This window comes from Trachurus japonicus, chromosome 7, assembly GCF_045865225.1.
Source record: "Trachurus japonicus isolate A0001 chromosome 7, Traja_1.0".
Lineage (NCBI taxonomy): Eukaryota > Metazoa > Chordata > Actinopteri > Carangiformes > Carangidae > Trachurus > Trachurus japonicus.
Window position 1 is genome coordinate 19,943,014 of NC_140913.1, and position 16,500 is coordinate 19,959,513.

At 44.6% G+C, this 16,500-nt stretch overlaps 1 protein-coding gene across 4 annotated transcripts in view; it reads left to right on the plus strand.

Moving 5' to 3' along the window:
• Nucleotides 1-16,500, plus strand: part of znf385a (zinc finger protein 385A) — a 59,560-nt gene extending 43,060 nt beyond the window's left edge. For all 4 annotated transcript variants that reach the window (XM_085781961.1, XM_085781962.1, XM_085781963.1 and 1 more), the window contains 5 exons: nucleotides 3,624-3,798; nucleotides 10,419-10,781; nucleotides 13,794-13,978; nucleotides 14,120-14,212; nucleotides 14,568-16,500. In XM_085781961.1, the coding sequence (XP_085638087.1) occupies nucleotides 3,624-3,798; nucleotides 10,419-10,781; nucleotides 13,794-13,978; nucleotides 14,120-14,212; nucleotides 14,568-14,813 (1,062 nt within the window). In that variant the 3' untranslated portion in view covers nucleotides 14,814-16,500. The remainder of the gene's footprint in view (nucleotides 1-3,623; nucleotides 3,799-10,418; nucleotides 10,782-13,793; nucleotides 13,979-14,119; nucleotides 14,213-14,567) is intronic.

Genomic DNA, 16,500 nt, shown 5'->3' on the forward strand with positions numbered 1-16,500 from the left:
ATGTGCAGTGGGGCAAGGAATAATGTTTATATAGCAGAAATCCACTCCTTTTTTTAAAAAGAGAGACTTGGCCAACAGGAAAACATAGAAAATTATACAATAATCAGTAATGTCAATCGGATGCAATAGAAGCATATAAACAAAAGGCATTTAAGATGCAAACAGGTAATGAAAATTTAAAAGTCTTGCCTTACAGTAGGTTTCAAAAGGGTTTGGTATCACTAGTGACTAATTTAATCTAACAATAGGTGACACGTACTCAACTGTAGGTTACTCTTTGCCTTGGCTTAGATGAAAGACTCACACAAACACAAATCCACATGCATGTGAAGCCTCAGGAATGTGATATACAGGAGGACTACACTTCCTCTCGAATGTCATTGTCCCTTTCACTGCCAGTGTCCTCAAAAAAAGCACACGCTGCAACATACTGTGTCAGCAATGTCAAACCTGCAGCAGGCTGTGTTTAGTCTGTAGTGTCCTGCAACTGTTCTCTTTTACATAATGTGAAATAGGGATGAATATTTCATGGATGAAAATAACACAGCACAGAATACTTGCGAATAATCCTCTGCTGCATTCTCAGCCTTATTTCCCCAGTTCGGGCTCCGGCCTTGATGTTGACATTTCTCTGACTTTATCAGCCATCTGTGAGTTGATTGGGTTGCTAAGGTCAAATACAGCAATGGGGGCTTACCATGTAATGTCATATTCAATGCGTTTGTCTTCAAAGAATCCACTCACCCACCGCTCATTTCATGCATCATTTTGCCATCATTCACTGGCTGCATTTGATCTTTCTCCGCTGTGCCTCTCTCTTTCTCTGCCTGTCTCTCTTCCAGCAACCCTCTTCCCCTCTTTCTATCTGTCTCCCCCTCTCATGCTGCATTATTTACTGTGTGGAAATGCCTAAAATTGCCTGCCACTACTTATTATAAGATGCATTTGTCAAGGGCAAGGATTAATGTCTGGTTCTGACAGCCCCAGTGCATCTTGGGAAAGTCAGGGAGAGGAGACTTGGATGGGAAGGGCATTAGAACTGGTGTGGGTGTGCGTGTGTGTGGGAGGGGTGCGGGGTTGTGCCCCCTCTGTCCCTGCATCTCGTGGTGGTGTGAGGTGCTAAATGGTGGTTTTATGCAGAATAACCTTGGTGGTGTGCTGCATTAGTGACATCACAGGCTCCGTCGCGCTGCATTGACCAACGTCACAGCTGCTGCAGCAAGACTTGGCTGATATGCATCCCTTATTTCCCTCCTCTCTCCTGCGTCTCCTCTGCTGTCCCCCTCTATTTTCTCTCCCCCTCAGTCTGTGTCCTGCTTGTGTATTGTTGTCCCAGTCTATCTGCTATTTTCTCTCACTTTTAACTTCTTCCTCCTTTTTTCTCCCCCTCTGTCTCATCTTGAGCTGCAGCTGTGGCTACGCTGTAACATCACAGCTCTCCCCACATTCATACTGGAAAGCACTTGTTCAGTTTGAAGCCTCTGCATAATGAAACACAGGCTGATGTGGTGCAGCTTTTCTCTGGGATTTTTTTTTGTCTCTTTTACATCATTCCCATTCTCAGTCCAGCTCTTTATATCACCTTCCTTGTCTTGTAGTTCCCTGGCTATGAACCACCTCTCCTTCATCTTCCCATCATCCTCTTTCCCCTCTCTCCATCCAGGACCTCACACTGACATTTAGCAGCTTGGCAGTTTATCCCTCTGGCTTGGTGGGAGAGGTTAAGAAAGCCTCTGTGGCTGCTTTGCCATGCAGCACCTACAGTACCTGCCTATCTCCCCGCATTCCCTTCTTCATCTGAGAGATCACTCCTCTTCCAAAACAAAAACCCCTTGACCCACCCAACTCCTCCCCCTCTCTCCACCTTGATCTGCAGGCTTTGCTGGAGCAGCTCCTTAAGACCCCTCTGACAGGATACTGTTACAGCCCAGTTTGTCATCATGATTTACAATAAACATGTGATCTTCGGAATCACTGCAGCCAATGCCCCTGGTTTACCTTGCCAACTCACATCCTGGGTTCATACAAACATTACTCATCAGTACCCCCACCTCCCTTACCAACACAGTCCACTCTCCTATCCCCTCTCCGAAGCCTGTATCAGCCTGATGTCTAAGTGTCAGTCAAACTGTACAGGCCTTTCAGCAACTATTGCAGCTGTCAGCTGCTCTTGGAGACCTTGAATCTCACTCTCGCTGGCACCTTACTGTAATCCAGCCATTTAATGATGATCTTCCTCACCGGCCCCTTGATGCAAGAATTATTTGGCCGACACGGCACATGGCGTGACACATCTGCTCACTCCGAATATTTGTGGAGATAGCAGGGAGCTATCTGACTCAAGCAGCCTGTTTGTGTTTTTAATTGCGCTACACTTGATAGAGGGGAAATAAAGAACGGGTGAACAGATGGCAAATGGGGTTACATGACCACCCCCTGTCCACCTACTGTGTGTGTGTGTGTGTGTGTGTATGTCAGTGTATTTGTCTGCGTTTTTGTTTCACAGTCACCATACTGTGAAGTTAGCCCACTGGAGACAGCTCAGTATAGCAACCAAAGCATTTCATCCACCATGCTGGCCACGACTCACATACCTCTGTGCAGACACACAAACATACACACACAGAGTAGAGACTACCCTGATGTCCTGGTAGTCTCCCAACAAATAACTCATCCGCTGCTGTTTACCCTCTGAATTATACACACCAGCTAGTAGTTAGCTTAGGAGATTAGCCACAGTAGCTTCTGTAACATTTCTCTGCCTGTGTTTTTTTTTCTTTCTTTCTTGTCTGGAATGTGTGATGACTGTCAGTCTTTGAAAACCTCCAGACTCAAAATGTGGATTACATTTTATCTTTACTGTGAGATATTACAGACGGGGTCTCTGCCGTCTGGTAGCATGTATATTTAGGCAGGCATTTGAATCCAGGACTGAGTGAGAGCCTGACCCTGTCGAGCCAGCAGCTGAGGGCGATCACAGTATTTATGTTGTAGGAACTCACATATGCCCACTGATAATACAGTATGTACTGTTATAATGTTTGTGTGATGTAGGAGGCAGGGTAAAGTCAGTTTGGGGCTTATGGGTCATCCAGGCAGATAACATGGCATCCCAATGACCCCTAACTCAACTCCCCTCGGCATATCTGTCAGCAGGACTGCAGTAATGAAGGCTGGAGCCAAGTACTCAGGGTGAATATAAAGGTTTAGACTACAGAGGACGTATGTCACTTAGAGCTGAGTAGTTATGTCCAATGTAGATAAACAGATTACCCCAAAATAGATATACAGGCAGTCTGAGTATACTACATGAAAATGTATTGTTCATTAGAAACCTGCCTAGAAGATGATACGAGTGGGGCAGAAAGATGTAGGTCTCAGGTGTCTCCTTCACTGTGTCATTGCATTGTCTTTGTTCTCCTCGCTTGTAATCCATCTATTTAGCCACTGTAAACCTGCCCGCTGTCTGTGGCTCAAGTCCCCAGAGTATATTAAATACCATGCCATCATAATGACATGCATGTGTGCGCAGGTGTCTAATCCGACGTGCAATGTTTTATTCACCTGTTGGCATCAGTGTTCACTAACAACAAACATGTCATTTTTTCCGTCTTCTCCCATAGAGCCAGGCAGAAGCACATTACAAAGGAAACCGCCATGCCAGGAGAGTCAAAGGCATCGAAACCTCTAAGAGTCGTCCTCAGGAGGGGGACAAGCCTCATACTGTGCCCCCCACCTCCTCCCCGTCTCCGCCCGGAGCATCAGGCACTGTCTCAGACAGCGAGCCCAGCAAAGCGGGTGAGAGAGCAGAAAGAAAAAAAATAAATTACGAGCTGCGAAAGCGCTTGTGTGAGTTTTGTTGTAGAAATAATCATTTCAATCCATGCAGGATGTTCAGAGGCTTATCGTTTTGCTGGAAAATGAAATGGAAAATTTGCAAGAATAACAAAGACATCTAATCACAGTGGCTTTTGCTGTGTATTGTTTTTCTTGCAAGCTTCGTGTGTGGTCTGATTTGGCTGCAGCATCTTACGGCCAACAACACAGTCCCACAAACATCACAAAGAGTCTGCACTGATGGTAGTGTTTATGCGGAAAAGTAAAAATTTTAATTTAGTGTTGGTTGTTTCATGGGAGATTGGTGTCTGAACAAAACCCTCAGTTGCCAAGACTACCAAGAAAAATCATTTTCAATGATAGTTAAAAATAAACTCAGTCCTGAGGAAGTTACATAAAAAGTGGGACACACTTGAAGGAACGAGTTTCCTCTGTGACACTGAACGCATTAAATTTCATTAAGATTTTAAATAGAGCTTTAACTTCAAAGGAGTGTGTCCAAGTTGGTCTGAATGCGACTCCAGTTCCATAAGCACGGGCATATGCTTGATGAAAACATGAATCAGGTTGATAGGAAAGTTAAACTAAAATCAAGGGGAATCTGACTCACTTTTCCAACAGTGTTAAAAAGTCAGAGCCAAAAGTGAAATTCTACTACTGTACAACCCTAACCAAGAATTTAATATGCGTTCCACATAGTAAGGAGTCATTCAGTTCATTATATTTGCGTCCTCTGGCAGAGGTGAAAATAGTAGAAAGGAGACTGTAGCACTAACAAATGAAAAATGTTTATTGTCAGGAGATGTACTTTATCAGTGTATGTTACAGACCCTTTTTGTCTTAATCTGGGACAATGAACTGATGCCAGGGGATGATCTCTTATTGATCTTGTCGGGCCAACAGCTGAATAGCACAGATGAGAGCAGATGAACCAACATGAAAGCCAGACGTCAGGTGTTTTGCTCTCTGAGTGATAGGTTGATCAAAGTAGAAGCCTCATCAATGTACCACAGACAATCCTATTAGTCCACTCTAACCACATCATTGCTTTGTTCAGCGGGGCAAAGCAAAAGTGGCTTGGTGTCTATCCATTAAGGCTATGAGTAGACGAGTTGGCGTGGAGCACGGCAACATGGCAGATTCCTGGCGTCTTTTCAAGGAACCCCACTGTGGCGTGCATATGTTTGTGCATGTGTGTGTGTGTTTCTGAGTGAGTTACTGGGAAGTGCAAAACCACAGAGTCAAAATAGAATATGTTGCCCGAGTCCAGGGTGGGTGGTAATGAGTGCAGAGACTGATTGAGAAAAATAAAGATGACACCACTGTGGAAGAGCCACAGAAAGGACAGAGATGGCAGCTGATATGACTGATATGAAAAGTGATTCACTGTTGGCAGATTCATTATTCGTTGGTCAGTATACTGAGCACGATTAAGGCATTGCACGCGCTTTCTTTAGCCGTATGTCTTAAGCTCTGACCCCGTTGTCTTAGTATTACTTAACCTTTGTCTGTGTTACTCATCTTCCTATTTCGAGCTATAATTCCTAGACTGGATGCTGCATGTATGTGTCCTTCTTCTTTCTCCACCCAGAATTTTCCATTCTCTCAGTGTCACCACTCTGTCCTTGGATCAAACATGAGGCAATGAATAGACCGGTCATGTTTTGGTGACATTTACAAAGGTTTCTGTAGCTGACTGTTTACCAGACATTTCCGCCTTATTGACGGGAGGCCATAGAGCAAACACGATGAATGAAAAGATGACACTCAGATTCAATAGAGGCCAATATGCTGCAACATGCCAGAGCTAAGGTCGTAGCATTTCACCGTCTTTGACTCTTACTATCCATAAAAATAACACAATCCTTTTCTAGTTGATCCCAACATAGTAAAAACCACGTCTTTTTTCTCATTCACCCTCCCTCAAGGGGGATCTCAGATCAGTTCCAGGCCAATCGCCATTAGTGAGACTTCCCGGGGCGAACTCCAACAACATGGGGAGCCAAAAGAAGCCATGATTGGGATCTGAAAGTAGCAACATGTGAAAGAATGCCTTTTTCCATCCAAGCCTCTTTCTCGTGACCCTGGAACCCTGTCTCTCCCTGCTCTCCCTGCATGTGTGCTTACTTGTGGGTTTGTGTGTTATTGTACTGTATGTGCATGTCAGTCTTAGGCAATCTTTGGGGGCCGATTGTACAACAGAGACCATTTAATTGGGGGTGGATCGTCCAACTGTGGACAAAAATTTCTCCAATTTGAAAAAAAAGGGTCAATGCAAGAGTTAAGGTCTGTCGTCAGTGTAATGTAAAGGGACAACTGATGTGTATATGTATGTGTATGTGTATGTGGTTGTGGATGTGGATGTGGATGTGGATGTGGATGTGGATGTGTATTTGTATGTGTATTTGTATGTATGTGTGTCCTCAGTGTCATCCTGTCCCACTGCTTCATGGTTGGGGAACAGACCTCTGGGAGCAGACTGCTGTACATGACCTTAACTTGGAATGCAGCATCTGGAGAATGGACACTGTAGTTCAGGCAGTGGAGTCAAACACGGGTCACTGACGGGTTACTCTGAAATTGACAAAGATACATCGGGCTATACACTAAGGTTTGCACATAAATACACAAAAACGAATATGGGTAGGCCTGTGCAAACACATTCAGAAGGACGAGGAGGAGATTTCCCACAGTGCAAATCCCTTACAACCCAGCGCAGCCTTCTTTGCTGATGTTGAGTGTTGTTTCCTGTTCGTGGTCTGTTTGTTGATGTTGGATTTTATGCAATATGACCGTACTCTGAGACATTCACATTTAATATCGCTATGATGCCCTTCTCTTTGACACCACATCATTTCTCATCAACATGTTTAACACGGTCATGAAGCCCCGATGGCAGCGATGCCCATGAGCAGTGCACAGAAAGACCTTGCTAAAGGCTAATGGTTCGAATGCTGTTTCTGTTTCAGCCTTATGGCTGTCAGTGCAGGTCATGAGTTTTGTAGCCCTTTAAGAGTTTGTGGTGTTACCCCCAAAGAGGAGGCTCTTGGCTTTGGGGGATTTGGCCTAGAGAACTGAGGGTTTGGCTGTGCCTGTGGGCAGGAGAGAGGCAGCTGTTTACTTGGAGAGAAACTCTCCTCTTCCCTCTCTCCTTCCCCTCTGCTCTATCCCTCTGCTGTCTGACACTCCCACACTAATGAAGGGCCCTGTTAAAACCACCTGATATTATAGCGCTCTTTAGTGCACACAAACACACACACACACAGGCGCACACACACCCAAGGTCAATTAAACAGATGACTTTCATGTGAGGGCTAGGGTTACATGGCTGTGAGGAGACTGTACTATTGAGTTACATAGAGCTTACAGTATACTGTATGCTTTTTATGCTTCATGTCTCATGTGTTGGTCTTGGAAGTGAGTTTTCAGAAAATTCACCAGAAAATTCCTGTGTTGCAATAACGTGAGTAAGTGATAAACATAATTTGATTGCCTGTGTGTGTCATGTGTGTGTCATGTGGGTGTGTGTGAGGGAGGGAGGGAGGGAGGGAGAGAGAGACTCAGAGTTCGGATGTAGGCCAGACTGGGAAAAAGGCACCCAACTGCATTATGAATGAGGCATGGGTCTTGTAGGGCCAGCATTATGTTTCGTAGCTCGTTAATCATTAAGAACGGGCATTGGGGGCGGCACTGGTGGCAGACGGAGTCATCCAGCTTGAGTAACCCTCACCCCTGCACACACACACACACACACACACACACACACACACACACACACACACACACAGACAGACACTGCCCACAAACTGGCATACCCATACATAGTCAGCCTCCTGGTATCTCAAAATACCTCTGTGATCTGTTTACCTTGGTTTTAATTGCACTGGTTTCATTTAACGCTTAAAATAAACAAAGCGTATGCATCGCTGCATAATGTTGCACCTACACACAGATTGATTACGGCAATAACATTCTATATAACAACAAAAAGCTTCCTCGTTGTTGTTTGGTTTCTAACCCTATGGGATCATTTACACTGCATAGAATAGGGAACATTTGCTTACACAGGCACTCATTAATATACTGCCTTCCACACCAATTCTACAATATACACACAATAACTATATATTTTATATTTTCAAGAAGCTATTGCAATGCAGACTGGAGAAAATTTCACACTTCAGGACTCAAGATGAACATCAGATTCACAATGGAAAAGCAGAAGTTCTTTAGCTCTGAATTTGAATTGGTCTGTATTAAATCCCTTGGCTTTATCAACAAAACCTCTCCCCATGGACTTCTTACTGTATACATAGCTTTAATTTCCTGAAGTGGATTAAGGCGACGCAGACACACCAGGCTGTAGTGTAAAGCATCTGGACTAAGTTATCTCCCTCTGCTGACCTCTCCCAGTGAATAATGCACTCCTCTGTTTGAGGCCAGCAAGAAGCGAAGGTCAGTTAACTGTCTTATCAATGTTTAATTAGACTTGCATATCCCCTTTTTTCCTGAAGAATCAAATAACTCTGAAAGTGGAGTTCTGGGGCAATAAAATATACAGCAATTTGCCAACTCTACACTTTACATTTTAGTTTTAAATTATGACAAAAACACACACTTTGCTGCTCGGTGTGAGTAGTGATCTTTGGTTGTTGAGACGGACAGTGAATAGCTTTGGCTACGTGACACTATAGGGTTAACCTCCAACTGACCTTGGGTGACGAGTGTAGGAGACATTCACTGTAATATGAGGTGAAATAGTGACTGGAAGTGACGGTTCAGTGTGGCAGAGATCCAGACTACAGTATCATGGATCACAAAATCCCTCGCTACCATTGAGCCGTCCACCTCTGCCCTCCTCCACTTGACTTTAACTCAGACCACATGTTACAGACGCTGTGGATTCTGGGTTTGTTTCTTGGCATTTGTGATGAAATCAGCTACATGTGTTTGTGCTGTGTGTGGGCAAACCTTAACAACAACAACAACACTGCAAAGAACTGCTACGGCTTGTCTGTCATTCTGCTCTGCTGCACTTGCAGGTACAACCTCTGCAAGCATCTCAACCAGCTCGGTTCCACTGTGTGGCAAAGTAGGCACATTATGATCACAAAGCTCTTCAAAGAGCACTCGCCCTCACTCAGCACTTTGATCCCGGCCTGGTTTATGGACTCCTCAATGCCACAGAGAGTCAGGGAGAGAGATATTCTTTTTTTTTTTCTTTTTAACTAAACATCTGTTTGACAAACGCGCAGTGCAGCCAGCAGCAGCTCTGCAGTTGGAAACTTCCAGTATGGAAAGAGAGAGAATTTCGATCTGGAAAGCAATGGAATGGAAAGCACTCAGAATGGCATCTTCATCAGAGATGATGCAATAGAATCGCCGGAGCAACTCTGTAGTTACACAATATACAAACTATCGTAGTCACAAAAGAATTTCTGAGTGGAACAAAAACATAAAAATATCATGGCCCCCATGGGCTCCGTCATGTGACAACATGACAAAGCATGTGGAGATTCTTAAAAAGGAAATTGGACAGTTAAAGTCAATATTTGTTTTCTTCCCAGAAATACTCCATGTTATCCCTTTAATACCATAATCCAGTGGGGCTTTTCCATTGCCTGCCTTTGGCGCTACATCCTGTGGAGTTTTAAAAAGGGGCCTGCTGGTCCTGGTTGATGGAAGGGGGGGATTTCTGAATACCCCACCCAAATTTAGGGGGTCTTTTTTTTCAGCCAACACCCATTACTTTGTGAATACCGAAGGCATTGTGTAAGGGAGTGACTGACCAGAAACATGTGTTTGGAAATGTATGCATAAACATGCTCTGTGATGAGGAGAAAGTTACCATCATACCAGTACTGTATGTTGAGATTAAAACAGGGAGAGAGAGAGAGAGAGAGAGAGAGAGGGAGAGAAGGAGAGGGAGAGAGAGAGAGAGAGAGAGGGAGGGGAAAGTGAGCACAGAGTATGAGTAGAGCTCATTTAATGGTATTTTCTTTGGACTGTGTATTGCCCTGTGACAAAGCAAGTGCCATGTTGCTTCAACTCCAGCCAACAAAAACAACAGGTGTGTTGGAAAGTGTGGAAAGTGCACAGCAGGCTGAAGTGTCTGTTTTCTATTACTCACAGGTTTCTAAATAAAAATGAGACCTTTTCAATAAAAGATTGGCTTGAAAACTTCAAACACATGACCACCTCCTTACACACTTGAGACATACATTTTCCTCCTGATCCCCTCTGTGTATAACTTGAATTAAAAACCAGTTACAACCTATACCATCGGAAATAAAAAAGCACTTCCGCCTGCAGACACTTTGTGTTGGTTTGTCTGATCTGTGGACCAGACTGTGCCTTCCACATGCAGTTGGGTGTGGTTAGTGATGTGGTTTGACATAGTTTTATTTTTCAGGGGGACTATGCTTCACCACAAAGTTTAAAGACACTAAAGTCAATAGTAAAACATTTTATTGTTAGAGTTATGAACCCTTTTGACTATAAAATCAGTGCTTTGATTTTTCTCCATACTGTTTTTGACTTTTATTTTGTTTCTTTCTTTGTTTCTCTCCTTGTTCCTGTAGATGAAACACGGCCTCTGTCACAGTTAAATGGGCCCCTGCTGGCCCCCGGACCGCTTCCCACTCTTCCCACTCCACCCACCCCACCCATGGACTCCCCCGTGCCCTCAGTGTGCCCCCTCCTACCCACCCCAACTCCTCCCTTGATCCCCCCTTCCTCATCCTCCCCAGGCTGTGGCAGTGGCGGTAGCACCAACTCAGAGCAGCCCGGATCCGGACCCCCAGGTTCAGGAGCAGCCGGCGCCTCGGCCTCCAGCAGCCCGTCCAACCCAGAGTCAGAGGAAGACAAGGCAAAGAAGCTGCTGTACTGCTCACTGTGCAAGGTGGCGGTCAATTCCTTGTCACAGCTGGAGGCCCATAACAAAGGTGGGTTAATCTGCCAGCTCTGATACTGTACACCACGGTGCTTCTGCTGTTGTATTTGTGCACTTTCCAGACATTAGCCGGCAATCAAACCACCTGGGATTAACTGTCATGTTTTTCTCCTCTGATCTTGTGCTGAGTTTTATTTACTCAGCTACGCCTGGATTCTTTGTTCACTAAACCCACACTGCTGCAAAATGTAGCACAAGCACCTGTCCAGGTTCACAAATTTGGCAAAACTCCCTCTGGTGTTTCAGGTTAAGCACTGAGACAAACACTGAGCAGCAGATAACAACCTCTGTAACCAAGTCGCCTTTTACTGCCTCACCTACTTACACCCCGCCACAGTTTCTTTACTCGTGCAAGGTATAATTACTAAAAAGAAAACTCTCCCCCACTCAAGGATTTCACGATGTATCTTGTCATTTGCAGCACGCAGTATAAAAAGCATTCCACTTAGCCTGAAGGATGTCTTCTGAAAAAATAGCAGAGGAGGATGGCTGAGGCGGGGAACCACTGCACGGGGATATAGTAGGAAAATAAAAGAAAAATAAGTTGTTATGTGGGTGAGCTCACTGCAATACCAGCGTCGACATCCAGTCAGACAGCTTTCACACATGACGACACTTTCTCAGGGCCCCAAATACCCCTGAGGTTCTTGCTGCCTGCTTTAATCCTTTATGCCCGACCCAACTTAGTGCTGCCTGTGACCTTGTTTCCCTCTGAGGACAGTTTCTATCTGATGGATTTCCACTCTTTCTTTTGGGAGTTGTTCTTCCCTACACATAGCCTACATCTACTGCACGTGAAAAAAATCTTCAGAGACACAGCAGACAGTGTTACTATCCCACTTGCCTTGAGTAATGTTAGACCCAGCCAGCTCAGCCAGACCTGAGAGCAGCCAGCAAATACCTCTTAATGCTGGAAAAAGTATTAATCAATAGAAGTGCAATCACTGTTGCCATTATGGTCAGATTAACTTGTGGAAGGCTTTTGGAATTCATGTTTTATCATCCTCTAATTAATTCTTTATCAACACAGCAATAAATTTGCTTTACGTCTGCTCACAAACACATTAACGATGCAAATGCACATGGAAGTAAAACAAGACATCAGCCTCTAAACATGATCTCAGGTCACAGCATGCTGTCAGCTAATCGGCTCCAAAGTTCAATCCCAGGATGGGCAAGAGTTGAAGCTGTTGAAACTCTATGAGGGAAATGATCTGGAAGCAATCACCCTTACTCATTCTCAAAATCAAAACAGCGCATGTTAGCAGGGTCGGAAAATAAAAGCATATGTCGTGCAGACACAAAGACATGAACAGCGTGCGTGGCACAGACCAAACAGCAGAAAGGACGAAAAAAGAAAGGAGAAAGGATGGTGTATGTAATGTTGTTTTTAATAATTACTCAACCGTTTCCTGCCAAACCATTGCCTGTTTTTGTGTTTTCAAATATGCTTTGTGTCCTTGTGCGTTGGCTTACACCGTGAGTCAACCTTACAAAGACAAAAAAATCCACTGAGCTGTCTATTGTCAGACCAAAATAGAACAAAGGCAAAAACAGACACCCCAAGAGCACATTCCTGGCCACGAAAATCCGTCAATCCAGCCCCTTCCTCTCCAGTGCAGCCCAAAACCTCCATGTTCCCCATCAGCCTCACAACCATGACAATTGTTCTCCCTTTTGTAACTTAGCTGTTCAAAGGGATGTCAGAGAGCGACTCAAATTCAAAGTCAGAGCCAATGATAGTGGGGTGATTTACTCTGAGAGAGGCTTAGCAGTAAGGGGGGAATAGGAAACCACAGGGTCAAGTTTGGGGTGGGGTGGGTGTAGGCGGTGGGTGGTGTAACTAAAATATTTTAGCCATGAACAAAACATGATTATTTAATGAGATACTGTTCATGCACGCTCTCTGGTGTGCTGTTCTGCAGACCGCATTGAGAATATATACTAACTGCACATAGAGAAAGTATAAATTCCTACAATTTAAATTCTCTTTGGACAGAATACTTTTCTCTGATTCACTCAATATTTAGGGTTTAATTCTTGCTGGAATAACGATTGGGTTAATAGCAGGGTTTGTGGAGACTATTGAGTGTGTTGATTTATGTCCAGGAAACACATCTGTCACATGTTTATTAATTGTGTTGTGTCTAGTATTTCATATAATGAAACAAGTCAGTGATTTGATCCTACAGTTATGTTAATTATTGACAGAAACACTGTCTGTTCAGTCAGAAACATGACCATAACTTCATTCAGAGTTTAGTTATCTTTATGTGTTCACAGTTATACAAAACAGTGACAGGTCTTGATAGTTTGTTAAAACTGTGTTATTCTGTCACATCAGTATGCAGTGAAACAGTATGAAGCACAGGTGTAATGACCTTGTTGCACAGCAAATGCTTGGACTGCAAAACCCATCCCAAGACCAGTCAAACCTTTTTGACAGAATAACCTGCCCTTGAATTTCCAAACTTCTGACATTTACTGTCAAAAGTATTGATTTTAAAAGTGAAGGTCCAGTGGTGCAGCACTGTCATTGATATTGGCACATGAGGTGGATATAATTTAATAGTGTGCATGCTGCATGACCTTTTGTCAGCCTTTTCCACTGAATCAAACATAGAAAGTTATTACAATTAACACTAGAGAGACCTTTGAGTTCATCTTCCAGATCAGCAGATGCTTGGCTGTCTGACTGCAGCCCTCTAGTGGTACAAACATAGCACTGCAACTTTATATTGCAGCGTGTCCTGTATGTGTCGTTAACATGGAATGGAAAATAAAGACACGTGCACATATGGTTTATTTTCACATTACAGAGAGATGCAGAGAAATGGCTTCATTTAACTTCAGACAGGTGGAGGCAGCATGACGTATATGTTATAAATAGTGATACATCTCTAGTGCATTACCTCATTTCACTCTGTTAGTGTCTAAATATGATCTCATATTGGTCAATGACATTGCTGTGTGTTTGATTTTGTGTGTGTGTTTCTGCCTGCAGGTACCAAACACAAAACTATTCTAGAGGCACGGAGCGGGCTGGGCCCCATCAAGGCGTATCCTCGCTTAGGCCCCAAACCCAGTGGAGAGCAGGGAGGGGGGCCAGTGGACCCCAACACTCAGGAACGAACCTTCCACTGTGAGATCTGCAATGTGCGGGTCAACTCTGAACTGCAACTCAAACAGGTAAGAGCAAAAAGATTTCCCACCAGATAAGATATAATCAATGCCACAACTGTACATCAGTGTCATGATGTCTAATATAGATAATATTTTTCCTTTTAGGATAGTAGGGCTAAGTTATGTTTCCATGTTCTCTCCTTTCAGCACATATCAAGTCGAAGGCACCGGGACGGCATGGCGGGCAAGCCTAACCCACTCCTCAGCCGACACAAGAAGCACAGGGGGGCTGATCTGACGGTAAAGTTTTTAAAGTTTCACTGTTTAAGTCTGACTCCTCATGTGACATAGTCAGCAAACCTGAGCTCCTCAGAGCAAATAGATAGTGATAACCAAGAACATATCGTCTGAATGGTGTATTTAGAGCGTGTTGATCTGATACCGTCAAAAGCCTGCCAGTTGTTCTATTTTGGGCCGTGTCCTGAAAATACTAACTCAGCTGAACTGGAATCTCTGCATTATGACAGATCAAAAGAGTCTGAGAAGGAAATCTGTTTTCCCTACATATGTTGACCTTCTGGGAGTAATAATTTCATCCCTCTCTCTCCCCCCTCTCCTGTCTTGTGTCTCTTTCTTCGCCCCCTTCTGTTTTTAGTCTTCTTTGACCTTCTCCAAGGATCTCACCAAAGCTTTGGGTGCAGGGCTGTTGCCCAACCCCTTGGCTGTTGCCGCAGCAATGGCCGCTGCAGCTTCCTCAAACCAGTTGGCCCTCCGCGCAGCAGCTCCTGGGCACCCACACCATCACCTACTGCAAGGCCCCCCTCTCAGCCACGCCATCCTAAGACCGGCCCCGGGGCCCATCCGCACCACCCACGGGCCAATCCTCTTCTCCCCTTACTGACACATCACCCTCTGACTTCGGCCAGTAAGGAACAGCCACTCCAAAAGCACACTGTGAAGAAACAAACATGATCAACAAACAGCAATCGATAGGGGGAAAAAAATCCAATCATTTAAGTATTGAACTGAGGAAAGCAAGGGAATGGAGCAGCGGAAAGGAGTAGAAATATACGTCTCTCTTTCTTCCCTTTACCTGAAACTCTCCCTCCATTTCAAAGACTTCTGAGTGATCCAATGATGGAATGAGCAGAGGAGAGATACTCATTATGCATTGAACTCCCTTGTACATCTCTCACCTTCCCTGGTCCCTCTTCCTTGCGCTGTGGCCCCGTCACAGCCGCCTCGATAGCTACAGAAGAAACACGCGCAGACGTTTCTAGAAACATTAAACCACATGTAGTGTTACATAATTATTCTGGGCCAGGTTGGTTTTCCTCTGTCATCACGGCTCAACGTGTTCTTCTCATCCTATGCACCTCAAAAACCAAGACAATAATGTTATGTCAGTAGGGTAGCTGCTTCCATCGGTCTTTGCTGTATGCGTCACATGTAGCTGTGGCGGCCTCCACGGTACTGTACATGTCCCCTTCTGCGCCGGAGGCCAGCAACTCTTCAGTTTCTGACAATAGGTCCTCGCTAGATACAACATGACTTCGGCTGACAGGCAGGTGGTAGCCGCATCTGAACATGTCTGATGGTTGGGTGGGTCAAGAGAGCAGAGAAGTGACTGTGGGGGATTGCACTCCCCTTGTCATTTCTAGAGAGGGCGAGGTGAGAGGAGGGCTGGCATGGGTCAGTGGATGGATTGACCCCAGGCAGCATGCAGAGACACACACACACACACACACACACACAGGCACCAATGAATCTGTGTTTTAAAATAGACTCTACCAACAAAAATCACTGCAGGGCACATCTGCCAACCTTCGTATTAGTCAGAGACGAGCCTCACCAAAGGGGAGAGATGATGGGAGAACCAGCAAAAGTCACACATTGGTACATACTGTACCGCTGTGGATGGCAACACTTGGTGATTCATTTTACAGTAATGATAAGTACTATACAGCAGAGGTCATAGGTCATATGTACTTGTTACGACTTCTGTTTACATAGAGCCATCAAAAATAATTTTATTGACATCCTCAACATCACCCTGGTCTTTCATTCACTGTGTAGGCAGGAAGGTATGACTTCAGGTGTGACCCTGTGTACTGATGTGTTTATGTTGTTTCTGCATGCAGCCTTGCAATAAGGTCCTGCAGGTTCAGGCTTCTGCATCATTGGGTTGACCTCTTCTATCCTGCCCTATCCTCCTCACCTCCCCCATATCCAAAGGTTCATGTGAGTCTGTGGTAGAGGGCACATCATAACACTGGCAGCCATAATGCTGAAAGGGAACAAATTAAAGGGAGGAAGATGAAAGTCAAATACATTCTTGGAGAAATGATCCTGAGCCGGTGTGACAACCGAGCCAGAAGCCCAGCGAGGCCGCCCCGGAGAGGGAGCCAAGACGTCCAGCCCAAGGCATCTATCAATACTTCCTGTCTTACAACTGAAAGCCATGAAATGCACCATGATTTGTTTTTCTTTTACAAAGACTGGTGAGCACTTTCTTTTGTTTGGTTTGGACTGTTTGTGTTTATATCACACGTAAAAAAAAAAGAGCAAAATAGAAAACACAGTAAAAA